The sequence below is a fragment of the Ascidia mentula genome, chromosome 5, assembly GCF_947561715.1.
Source record: "Ascidia mentula chromosome 5, kaAscMent1.1, whole genome shotgun sequence".
In the NCBI taxonomy this organism is placed as follows: Eukaryota; Metazoa; Chordata; class Ascidiacea; order Phlebobranchia; family Ascidiidae; genus Ascidia; species Ascidia mentula.
Window position 1 is genome coordinate 16,167,702 of NC_138570.1, and position 12,306 is coordinate 16,180,007.

At 36.7% G+C, this 12,306-nt stretch overlaps 2 protein-coding genes across 2 annotated transcripts; one reads left to right on the forward strand and one right to left on the reverse strand.

The window, feature by feature from the left end:
- Window positions 1–406: 406 nt before the first annotated feature.
- LOC145902121 (uncharacterized) lies at window positions 407–10,405 on the reverse strand. The gene is made up of 8 exons (XM_082989985.1): window positions 10,276–10,405; window positions 9,371–9,484; window positions 8,822–8,980; window positions 2,913–3,058; window positions 2,456–2,656; window positions 2,009–2,172; window positions 1,798–1,938; window positions 407–1,202 (listed from the first exon to the last, which is right to left on the reverse strand). Exons 1-8 carry the CDS (start codon window positions 10,363–10,365, stop codon window positions 1,093–1,095), a joined length of 1,125 nt encoding a protein of 374 aa, XP_082846111.1. The 5' UTR covers window positions 10,366–10,405; the 3' UTR covers window positions 407–1,092.
- LOC145901594 (uncharacterized) lies at window positions 6,024–8,225 on the forward strand. Its single transcript, XM_082989330.1, has 8 exons — window positions 6,024–6,219; window positions 6,280–6,485; window positions 6,683–6,881; window positions 6,975–7,212; window positions 7,289–7,451; window positions 7,512–7,575; window positions 7,633–7,798; window positions 8,111–8,225. Exons 1-8 carry the CDS (start codon window positions 6,024–6,026, stop codon window positions 8,223–8,225), a joined length of 1,347 nt encoding a protein of 448 aa, XP_082845456.1.
- Window positions 10,406–12,306: the final 1,901 nt, after the last annotated feature.

The following is a 12,306-nucleotide window of genomic DNA, read 5'->3' on the forward strand; positions in this document are numbered from 1 at the left end:
TCCCAACTTTAACAAAAACAAAAGTAATCACGCAATTTTACAAAATGTCAAGACGACGCACACACGAAATGCCTATTATGGTTTTGTATTTACTTTTTAGAACGTGCACGCGTATATCTCTCTTGTTTTTATCACGGTAAAAGCGAAGAAGTCATAGCTTCGCAGCACGATGTGAAATACGGTAATATACGGACTCAAATCCAATAACGCAGTTAGTTGTCACAAGTGCGTTCCTATTCGCAGTTTTGACACCGATCTTCTGTTATCTATTGAAGTAGACTCTGGTAAGAATTTAGGAAGAAACTTGTATTTAGAGTCATTATCAAACAACAGCATTTACTTGATTGTTTACGTATAACGTTTTAAACTTTACGCATTCCTTAAAGCAATAGTGTATCCAGGGGGGTTTAAAGGATTCGGATCCCCACCCTATTTATCAAATAAGTTTCATCTATTATCCCCATTGTTTTTAAACTGGTTACGGAACACGTGGCATTATTACGAACCACGTGGCATTATCACCAAAAACGCTGCATTGTTACGAAACACCGCATTTCATTGTTAGGAAACAGGTTGCGTTATTATTATCTGAGCCAAATTGGCAGAGCAGGACAGTATAACACGCAAAAAAGAAACCTGTAATCAATACCATATTATTTATAGTCGAGTTTCATCGAATATAATGTTTTGATTAAAAATACGCCTTTTTATATGCGATGATACGAGATTCTTGTCATTCGACGCACACGATAATTTTTCTCTTAATGTTGGACACGCAATAACAAATCGATGCCCTGCATACGAAAATATCTTCAAATGAAAACGTCGTGAAATTGCCTCCACTTCAAAGCATGAAAAGCACAGAATAACTGATTATTTTTGCAAAACATATGCAGATAAACGCCATGTGCCTATCAGATGTATTTAGCGACGCATGACATTTTATTCGTTATTGATCAGTGATTAAATATAGCATATTTTGCATGTTGGAGGACGTTTGCTAAAAGGTAAAGTAGTTGAACATGAATTTGTCAAAAAAAATTTGTTAAAACGGCTCAAACGAATGATATCGTAAACGAATGAAACGCTTCACTATAATGGCTTTGGTTCATCTCCGGGGTTTTCCCACGTAAATGCAGTCTTGTCAAAATTGCTGCTTAAACACGACTGAAAAGTTCCATCAAACAAACCCATTGACCCACCTGAAAAAAGCATGTTACGTTTGAAAAGTATTGGTCAAAATGATTCACGAAGTTATTGTTTCAGCTTTCTTATTCTCCGCAAGGAAAAGGTGACAAATTACAATAAAAATACATCACCACTTGCAGTTCATGATTAATGTAATTATTTTTCAATAAAAAGCTTAGCAGAGGTGATATCACGCCCGTAAATGGAAATCCATAAGAAACAATTAAAGTATAAAGAGACTGTCCCATATTGCCACTATTTCTGTTCAACACAGTTGTTTTTTGCATTTCGTGGCGTTACTGCGTATTTCCGCCTCTAGGAGTGTGTGACCGAAATTAATGATATATAACGATCCTTATCTGCGATCTGTGACGTCAGTCCGTTCAGCCCCATATAATCCTGGAGCTATATACCAACCACGCCATTTTCAACTGATAATGGCATAAGTTCTTGTCGAAATGTTTTGAATAAATAAAAAAATGTCAATGTTTTCAACAGTTTCATGGGCCAGTCTCTTTATTCTCAGAATTATAAGTAAACCAGTTGATAGCGTTCCCCACTTCAAGTATGTTTTGCGATACGCGAAAATATCGTGGAATTTATCTTTACCAGTATGTACAAAAAGAACTCTGTTTCCTTTGAAACGTGAAGGGTTTGTTTTCAATTCTTCAAGCATTCCCATCACTGCCTTCCCCGTGTACACGTGGTCACAAAAAATTCCCGTGGCTTCCGCAATCTTCTTGATGTAACCTTCAGCCAGCACAACATGTCAATGTCAATTCTACGTTAAATTGTTTTTGCGATATCGAAAGCATATTACTTTGTTCTGTCTTCGAAGAAGCGGGATATCCTTCTCCCGCGTAACCATCTACAAAATCTACCAAGTCCTCTGCCCTTGCACGTGACAAATTTTGTTCTTGAAGAGCAATGTTCACATGTTTTGGGGCATATTCCTTGTCGATTTTGACATTAATTGCATGAATTCTGCGCAAAATTGTGCGTCATTAACCTGTGTTTGCCTTATTATTACATTGGCAGTAATAGATGGTAATATTTTTACGATGATAAAGCCGCAAAGCTTGACTCCAATCCAATTATCGTTGATTAAAAATGTTACTTTCTTTATCCTTTCAAAATTGTATACTCCAAAGTTTAGTTATCTGGTCTCTTCACCATTATATAATTTTATAATTATTTTGAAATTTTCAAACTTTCCAACGAAACAATTCATACCTTTGCGACAACACGTTAACTACCACTTACTCACTTTACTTTTTGTCCAGTTAGATAGTTTGCAATGCAGAGACCAGCCACCGTACCAGCGCTTCCACTTGCAACCACTATGTCATCGAAGTTTTGTAGAATATTCTGCTCAAGCATTTCCTTCCATGCTTCAATGTAACCAAACGAGCCAACAACATTCGACCCACCTAATGGAATGTAGTAAGGCGCTTTTCCTGTCGATTTTCTACGACGAAACAAAAGGATTTCATGGCTTCCATGCTGTAAACTGCACTTTTGTCAAAAATTTAAGTCAAAAATTGAAGTCGATTTTGCGGCACGAATTTTGTTTGTTTCAAAATGGTTCAATGTGTTTGACATGATGAGATTATGACAAGCAATAAGCTCTGTTTTACCCGAAACTAATTAAGTTCTGGCTTGGGAATTTTCAAATTATATTAGTCAAATTTTTTTTTTAAACAAACTAATAAATGTCACCCAACTCTATTTGTGCAGCCAATTTGACTTGTCTCTCATAGACATCTTGATCGTAGACACTGTCCCAAGGCACAAAATAATATTTGCTACCGACAAACATAGATGGCAAGATATTTCCAGGGTTCTGGAATTCTCGTGCTTCTTTTCTGTGCTGCAAATATTTGATGACTAAATAGAACTGCAAGCCCTTCGCCGGACTCGATAACCTTTAGGGTTTTGTCGGTCGCCTTGTCCAATGCTAGATTAACTTTAAGGCAAAGAAGGCACATGTCTTACGGCCACACTGTAAAAAAAACTCGTATATTTTACTGGTAAAACCTACGTAAACTTTTACGGATGCGAAACGTAACTTTTGTTTACGCGTACATGACCGTAATTCGAGCATGTTCCGTTCCGGATGAATGCGTAATCCAATCCTAATCGCCCAAACTGCTGACATATTTTATCGACGACGTAGGTTCAAGGTAGGATTGTGGCTTGCTGTTGGCAGACGTGTATAGTTTGACCAGTTAAGGTTTTGGTTAATTTTTTTAGCATAATGTGTTTAAAGTTGCTCTATAGAGAGGACTATGTGTAACAGTAGCATGCAGTAGCCCATTATCCGAATAGATTGATTTAAGTTTAAACACTAAATTATTTTTAGTATGCCTAAAGCTGAGGTAGGCTACCGCACCCAAGCAATGGAATCAAATTTGGTGTGCTCTGTAGACATATGTAAGCTAAGTTTTATTTGTATAAAAGAGCTGATCAAGCACACAAAACATCATATCCGCCAAGGCCACGAAATTCAATGTCCTATGGATTTATGCTTTAAAAGGTACAGAGTTCTATCTTCATTTACATCACATTTGTCTCGCTGTCACAGCTACTTGCCCTCGATTGATAATCATGACACAAGTTTTAGTGATTCGAACTGTTTTGAAAGCATTTTGGGAGATGAATCTCCGTGTACGTCGGCAACGAGTCAAAATCAAAGAGAAAAACCTGCTGATATATGCCGGTCATACGCCTGGTTTTATTTTATATTGCAGTACAAATACCTTATTCCTGTAAGTACTGTAAATAAAATAGTTACCCATCTCAATGATGTTATGGATGAGCACTCAAGGGCTATTAATTCAAAAATTGAATCTGTTTTGGAAAATTATGGAATGTCAAGAACGGTTGTAGCTCAAATTTTGCTTGAATTAAGTGCTGGCAGTCAGATTAAAGAACTCCATACCACAGGTCCACTTAGATCTCCATATTGTCGAGAACGTTACTTTCAAGCAAACTTTAAGTATGTTGCACCAGTGGCGATGAAAATTGGCAGTGGTATGACTGTTGGAAGTGATGAAAATGTCTTTCATTATGTCCCCATTCTAGAATCTCTGAAGACTTTTTTTACAGATTCAATGGTTAAACATCAGTTTGAAAACCCCGTAACCTTCGATAATAAGTGGAATGATTTTTCTGATGGATTGGTATTTAAAAAAAACTCATTGTTTAATTCTCATAAGCAAAGCCTCCAGCTGATCTTGTATCAAGATTCTTTTGAAGTTGCAAATCCTTTGGGTTCGGGAAGATGCAAGCATAAAATTCTAGCTGTGTACTACACTCTGGCCAATTTATTCCCAAAGATTGATGTATTCCAGCTGGTTCTGTTATGCAAAGAGCGTTTTGTTACCACAAACAGTCAAGACACTCTCTTTCGTCCACTAATAGAAGATATAAAGATTTTAGAGGAGGAAGGAATCGACTTGGGGGTTGGTTATCCTGTACATGGCAGTATTTTGTGCATTATGGGTGACAATTTGGGTAGTCATTGGTTGGGGGGGTTTACTACAAATTTCAGCACATCCTCCCATATTTGTAGGTATTGCAAAATAACGCGATCTGAATTTAAAACTGCTTGGGAAAAAGAGAAGTCTATTCGAACAGTACAATCACACAATTCAGCAGTAGATTTGTGTTTAAACAGTGATAACCCAGTTGAAGGTGTCAAGAAAGGTAGCATTTTTAATGAATTGAAATATTTTCATGTTGCCGCTCCAGGACTACCACCTTGCATTGCACATGATCTTTTCGAAGGAGTTTTTCAATATGACATGATATTATACCTTAACTATTTTGTCAAAGAAAAATGGTTTTCAATGGATTACTTAAACTTTCAGTTGCAGTCGTTTCCATTTGCTGAAAATGATTTACTCTCAAAACCACCAGTATTTGGACGAGGAGCAAAAAGGCTTCCGGGCAACGCAAGTCAAAACTTATGTTTTTTGAGAGTTTTTCCTCTTTTGATTTTGTCTTGTGTAAAGGATACAGAAGATGATGTTTGGCAGCTTATTTTGACAATTCGCTTGATTACTAAAACAGTGCTCTGTCATTCATTAAAAAAATGTGACATTTTGCATTTAAATGTTTTAGTTTGTGATTATTTAGAAATGCGTTCAAGTTTGTTTCCAAATGTCCCTTTACGCCCAAAACACCATTACATGCAACACTATCCTTGGGCAATCTTGCAGTTTGGGCCCATTGCGTATACCTCCACCCTACGCTTTGAAAGTAAGCACTCATATTTTAAGCGCATTGTGAGACACAACAAAAACTTTGTTAATGTAACTTATACTTTAGCACATAGTCACCAACTTTTGCAAGCATGTTTGCTGGAAACACCCTTGTTTTTGTCAGATACAATTCTTGGCACTGAGCAACCACAGTACTCACAAAATGTTTTTGCCACCATTGCACAGAATGGATTTGATGTTTCAAAGTGCATTTGTGTTGCTTCTGTTAAATTTAAGTCAATTCAGTATAAAATTGGAATGTACATTGCTTTGTGTGAAATAGGATGTGATTGGCATATTGGCAAAATATGTTGCATATTTATGATTGGTACTAAAATTTACTTTGTTGTTTCCAAACAAATTGCTCATAGTTTTCCACATTATGGTATTTACAAATTAGATCATCAACGTTTTGATTTTACATGTGTTTGTATAGATGATTTGTTTTTGGAAACTCCTATAATTGTGTACAATATTGGAGTTATGAGTGTTTTTGTCCACATGTAATATGTGCTATTACAGGGTTTAAAACAGACTATACACAGTTTTTGAACTTGCTGTCAAGTGAAAATGGAAGATTATTTGAGAAAAAAACTGCCTGAACTGGCCTCTGATGAATTAAAACTTCAAAACTGTTTGGATCATCTCAGTAACTTGGGTGTCATTAACACAGATGATTTTCAACATTTGGAACTGGACGATTTAATTGTGCAATTTACATTGGTGCAAGCAAGAAAATTGCTTAAACCTTCCTTGGCGAATCAGAGTTAGTAAATATGCTTATTGAAACCAATCTGTAAATGACTAATTTTTTGTGTTTTTAAAGGTACTTCAAGCTCCAGCACAGAACCACTGTTGAGCTCAGACAGTGACAGTTGCAAACTTGCGGAAGGGGCTCAGTGGATACATGACTTTAAAATACCTTGGAGTAAATGTTCCAGTGGTTTAATTAATGTGCTACAGGAGAATCGAGTACCCAGTGCCTTATTGCGAAAAGAACTGATTCACAAAATAGTTGATGAAGTTTTGCAGGTAAAAACATACATATATTTTACATTTACAAAAAAATTGTGTTAGGTAATTTTAGCAGTTGTATTCCTTTTTTAAACTATTGCATAGCATGACTTTATCCCATTAAAGCACATTGCAACTTTTAAGTATTTGCATGCAGTCAGTACAGCACTCTATTTTTTTAATGTTATTTTTTTACATTTTTGCAAACACTTCAGTTTACAGAAAAGCCAGGAAGAAAAAATTTGGAGCGAATTGCTTACAATGTTGTGTCAAGATATCCAAAATCATTTCGCGATGTCATAGGAGGAATTCCAATGGGTGATGGGCACAACTCAATCGCGAACCAGCTGTACTACAGATGGGAAAATGTAACAAGAAAAAAAAGAAAACTTCAGCATTTAGAAGACCCCCAAAGTAAAATCTCAAAAACACCATATGGTGTAAAAAATTGGCAACCCCCAGAAACAGGCGAAAACCAAACTGGTTTAAAAAATTGGTTATTGGTAGAGTTCCAAAAAGCAAAGTCCGATCAAGATGTGACACATCTTAAAACTCTCATGAAGCAGACATACTCCATGCAACGGGAATTAATAAATGAAAATTCTCCGGTTCAAACCGTTTTGTTACAATGGCCTTTCTTAGGGGAAGCTGAGTTTTTACTCTCCCATTTTGGAAAACTAATGGGATTGGAAAATGTTGATAAATTACCAGCAACCATTGCTAAGCGGAGCATGCAGGTGTACAGGTGAGAAAGCTAGAATTTTTTTCATACTTAATTTGTTACCTCATTAATGCAGTGGTTTGTTTGGATGCTGTTTCAGGTCACTAAAGTTAAATGCCCGACCTACTGTGGAGATGGTTCTGAAATCAATTAAAGTTCAATGTTCACAATTTGCAAACAATAATGCCAAGTGTTGTGAGGTGGTAAGCCTTTTGGCTGCTTTTTTTGGAGAAAATGGCAAGACCATTCTTAAATGTGTCAAGGTAAGTGCTATGTTTGTAGCCTAAAAAGCACCCTACTAAAACTAGATTCTTTGTTTGAAGGATGAGTATCATTTAAATAATATTTTGGATGAAAATGAAGCCACCCCTTATGTGATTGCCATCGGTGGGTTGGTATTTTGTGTTTTAACAACAAAAATAAAATGTTTTTTTTTTATTTTAGGAGATGTACCAGCAGTTGCTGATGTTTTTAAAGTTGTGGTGGAAAAAAACATAATAGTCACATGTATTGACCTGTTTGTAGCATTGGCTTGTTGTATTGCCAGCTATTTCATATTTAATATTGAATACCCCAAGTATGGTCTGGCAACGCTGGAGTTTATGCAGAGGTAACTGTCTTTAGTTGTAAGCCATTTAGTGTAAAAGTCCTAAATCATTATTGTGTGCAATTTGGTGTTGCGCCTGCCATATGTTTTGAAAAGACACATGCAAAAGTGTTCAGTATCAATTTTTTATCAATTCATCCCAAGTACGTCAAAACTTCGTTAAAGGAGCAGTTTTATCCATGTATTAAATTCTTATGTACGTTTTTTTGTGCAATCACAACAGAAAAAACTGCATAAAGCTATGTAAAATTTAATGCATATCCAGCTTATGACTCTTTGTATTAATATCCACAATAATATAATTATGTTTTGTAGGTATTTTGTTGAAGTTAATGTGCCAGGCACAAAAACTTCGAAAAAGAGAAGAAACGCTGGCATTCACCCTAAAGTTTTGCAACTCACAAAGATAATGCAGGCGTTTCAAACGTAAACACTGCTGTGGCCTGCTGTGCGTGGGACAATAAAATCATTTCAGTTCTTTGAAGCATGTTGTGTACTGCAGTGTGTGACTTACGAGTTTGTCAGTAAAAAGTGCTGCCAGGACTTTTCCCCGTAAATTTTGCAGTAGTTTATCCAGTAAAATATACAGGTCAAATCACGTAAAAAATACGCAAAAAGGTCAGAATTAACGAAGGAATGCACGTATATTTTTACATGCATTTTCGCAGTAAAATTTACAAAAAATGTCGTAAAAAAAACTGCCAGTAGTTTTCACAGTAAATTTTTTTTACAGTGCAGCCACAAACTCAGGCCGCCTAAAATACTCCATGGCTGTATTATTTAGTGGTATTTGCCCTTATTCTTGATATATCCATGGTATTTTATATCTTGTGTTTATTGTTTAGTTGCGTAGTAGTGTTTTGCGAAAAAAAATGACTTAATCGTAATTTCAGAAAACTCTAAAAGGAGTAACAGACGATCAGCGTCAATGTATAAGATATTTATTGAAAACAGAAATATCAATTTTGGGTATTGGCATCGCCAGTTTCTGTCTTATTCAAATAGATTGTATCGGTTCTCACTTACCTCGCTCTTGGAGCGTAAAATCAGGTGGCAATCAAGACCCAACAGCTTTGCGGCCACGGCGGTCGCCCGGCAATGGTTTGATTTGACCGTCCCACAAGTTGTCACGGATTCGCAGCCTTTCGCTAGTGCATCCCCCAACAGAAACTCCAACTTGCGAATCTTCATATGAAAAATATGAAACTGTAGATAGACAACAGGACAACACGCTTTGAAAGCAAAATAAATTAACACTCACTGAGCATCTTCACAACTAACCCTGACTCTATAAATTAGACGCTTGGGAACAAAGTTACCATAGAAAACTATTTGTCCTTTTTGATACTAATTTTTTGATTATCTGGCCTTTGGTCCATGAGCTAGAAGAGCTGAACCCCAATCTGCTTGCCTTTAATTTCGCGTACATCACGGCGGGCCCATACGCAGGAATTTGTAAAAAAAACGGTCTCGCATCTAATATTATTCATAAGGAGCCATGGAAATTTGTTGGACACAAAAATGATGTGTTGCTGGTGTATGTTTTAAATGAAAGAACAATTGGTAAAAACATACCTTGTTGCCACTTAAAAGGTTTCCTGTAAGATCATCTCTTTTTATGTAAACTTCAAATCCAGGTGGAACGTCTGGTAAATTCCATTCGTGGATTGGAGTTGGTAACATGGCCAGCTATATTACACGAAGCGTAATAATTAATTGTTTTTGCATACTTTTGCATATATTTTAACATTATTTAGAAACCGTTACTTTATATCAGGACAAACCCCTGGCATACGTTTTCCTTAACCTCCAGTGCTGCAGTTTTCTTCTGTTGTAAGTCATTTTATTATTCTTTGTTCTTTGTTGTGTTTATATACTAAATTGTACATAGTTCTTAAATCAGTAATATTTCATGCAATGGCATGATTGGCAGGATCGCCCTACTGCGCAGGTCCTTGCTTGGCGATCACAGCTATCGTATCGCGATCATTAGGTTTGCAGGCTTGGCAGCCCAGGCATAGCAGCCTAGCTGGATCAGTCATTTTTTCCTGACAATTCGGAGCAAGATTTGAAAAATCAAGCTCCCGGTGAGGTTTGAACCCACGACCCTGGGCTAACCAGGCCCAACGCTCCACCAACTGAGCTACAGGAGCTCAGTGGTTTCACGGGGTATATTGTGGCCAAGGTAAACTGGTGCGCAAGCGCACAACTTGCCAGGCAACCTCTAGTTCTTAAATCTTTGTACTTAAGAAGCCAAACATGTTTTTGGGTTTGTTATTGTCAATGTTTGCTTCTAATAAATATGCTAGCTATCAACATTTTTATAAAACTTGACCAATAAAGTGTCTGATTTTGAACACATGTTTCATTTACAGTGATTGTTTGGGTTGGTAAACTCCCCGATTTTGATTTACAGTGTAACGCCTAAGCGTTTTGGTATAGTCAGTTTTGAAAACTTGTTAGGGGGGTTAAATACGTACTTTGACACGATGTTTCGGAATATTTGGAAGATCTGATGCGAATTCTGGGGGTTCGTAATTTACCATCTTTCCATAATTTGCACTTGTCATGCTTAATATCTTCTAAAATCAAACAGCAACAAAATAACCTAAAAGCAAAACAAAAATGGTTCCGAAATAATGTTAAAAAATATCAGATAACTTATATTTATTCACAATTCTACTTTCGCTAAACAGCTTTTCAAAATAAATACACAGCGCTTTGCGAGTTGGTCTCGTCTCTTGTCTTGCAACGCACCAACAAGCAGTAGTGCAAAAAAATCGCTTTAGGCACTTTCTGACTCGGTTCCGGACGATTGCGCGTCTTGCACCGCGCCGTCGTCACACTAAGGAATCTCAATTCCCAAAAACGCGTGTATTTGGCACACGAACACAGACACGTTGACAACACGTACACACACACTGTTTTCTCCAAAGAAAACATACATTTATAATCCCAGTTATGCAATGATATAATGTCAATAAAAAATCTTTCCGGAGTTTGGAGCCAGATCACAAATAATTTCAACGAACCAATCAGATTGATATTACTATTCAAACTTATTCAAAGTACTCAAATAGAATAAATGCAACTTTTGCTTCAGTATTATAAACTTGACGCAGCACGCTACACGTGGCACCTTAACAATTGAGTTTGACCAAGCATGACTGTAGGAAAAAGGTTTTTTTTGCACTGTGATGCCACATAAAAGGCCAAATTGACATTGTGTTCAAATTCAATTACGTATACTGTGTGACGCAGCACGATTTTCGATGTTACAGTGAGTTTGTGGTTAACATTGGCATACAATCCATACACCAAGTACGAAACCTGATCGGGATTCGTGGTCAGGACAACATGGGTTTAAATCTCGTTGTTGTAAAACATTATAAATTATAACCTTAAACTACAGCGTGTCGAGCGGTTGTTAAATTAATCAAGAGAATCGAACGAACCACCGACCAAATTGAATATTATCCTCGTCAGTTGCGTCACAAGTTGAACCAAAGTTGTTAAGCTTGTCTCCGTATACCTCACACTAGTCAAGTACATTCAATGTTTTACAAAAAGGAAATCAAATGCAGCAGCAATCCAGCGTAAGTCCAATCAGAACTGAGAAGATTGCGATCAAATACAATTTATTTCATAGGAACAGACCAAAGGTGCCCTGAAGACATGTGAGGTCTGGCCAGCGAGTTACGGTGGTTATTGTTTTAGAGCAGAGATATCAATTACCAATTGACACGCTGGAGATAACCAGTATGCCTTTTCGCACCCGTCTCCATACAGGAAAATCAATCATAAACATTGGCCAATAGTAATGTTGCACGCTCGTATTTTATTTTAATGTAACTACGTTTGCCATTAGTTTACAAATGAACACATTGTTTGTGGATGGTACAATCATGTGCATTTTACATCTTAAGCTTTTTAAATTTCATGCAAGTAATCAATTATATTGACAGTGCAGGCAATCTACTGAAATTCGTTCCAAACAGAAAAAGATAGCAGATTGGCGTAGTTTTGTCACACCAAATATGCCCTTGAATGACATTTCTTTGTGCGAGAAATCCTATTTGGTCAGTCTTCAACATTTAAAAAAAACACTTTGTCCATTTTGAAGTTTATCCAGTTAAAAAATACTATCCAGTTAATAAAAACTTTAAAGTCGGATAACATTGTGCGACATTTCCACCATATAAGATATGCTTGGAGCGCTAAATGACCGATTCCTATACTATATTGTACAATTGTTTTTGATTGTGCCTCCATAGATATATTTGTACATAATTATAACAAACATTCTTCCAGCAGCTTCTATCAGGGGTGGCCAATGTCTCAGCGAATGGATTCGACACGGAAATTTCTAACAATCGAATCGAACAGGTGGAAAGTTTCCCACATATTTTCGAAATGTACGATTGTTACTCGAGGTCGAGTTTTGCAGAGTACTGCTGGGCTTGTATTTATGCACGACAAATATTTGTTTGGTCTAAATAAACCGTTTTTTT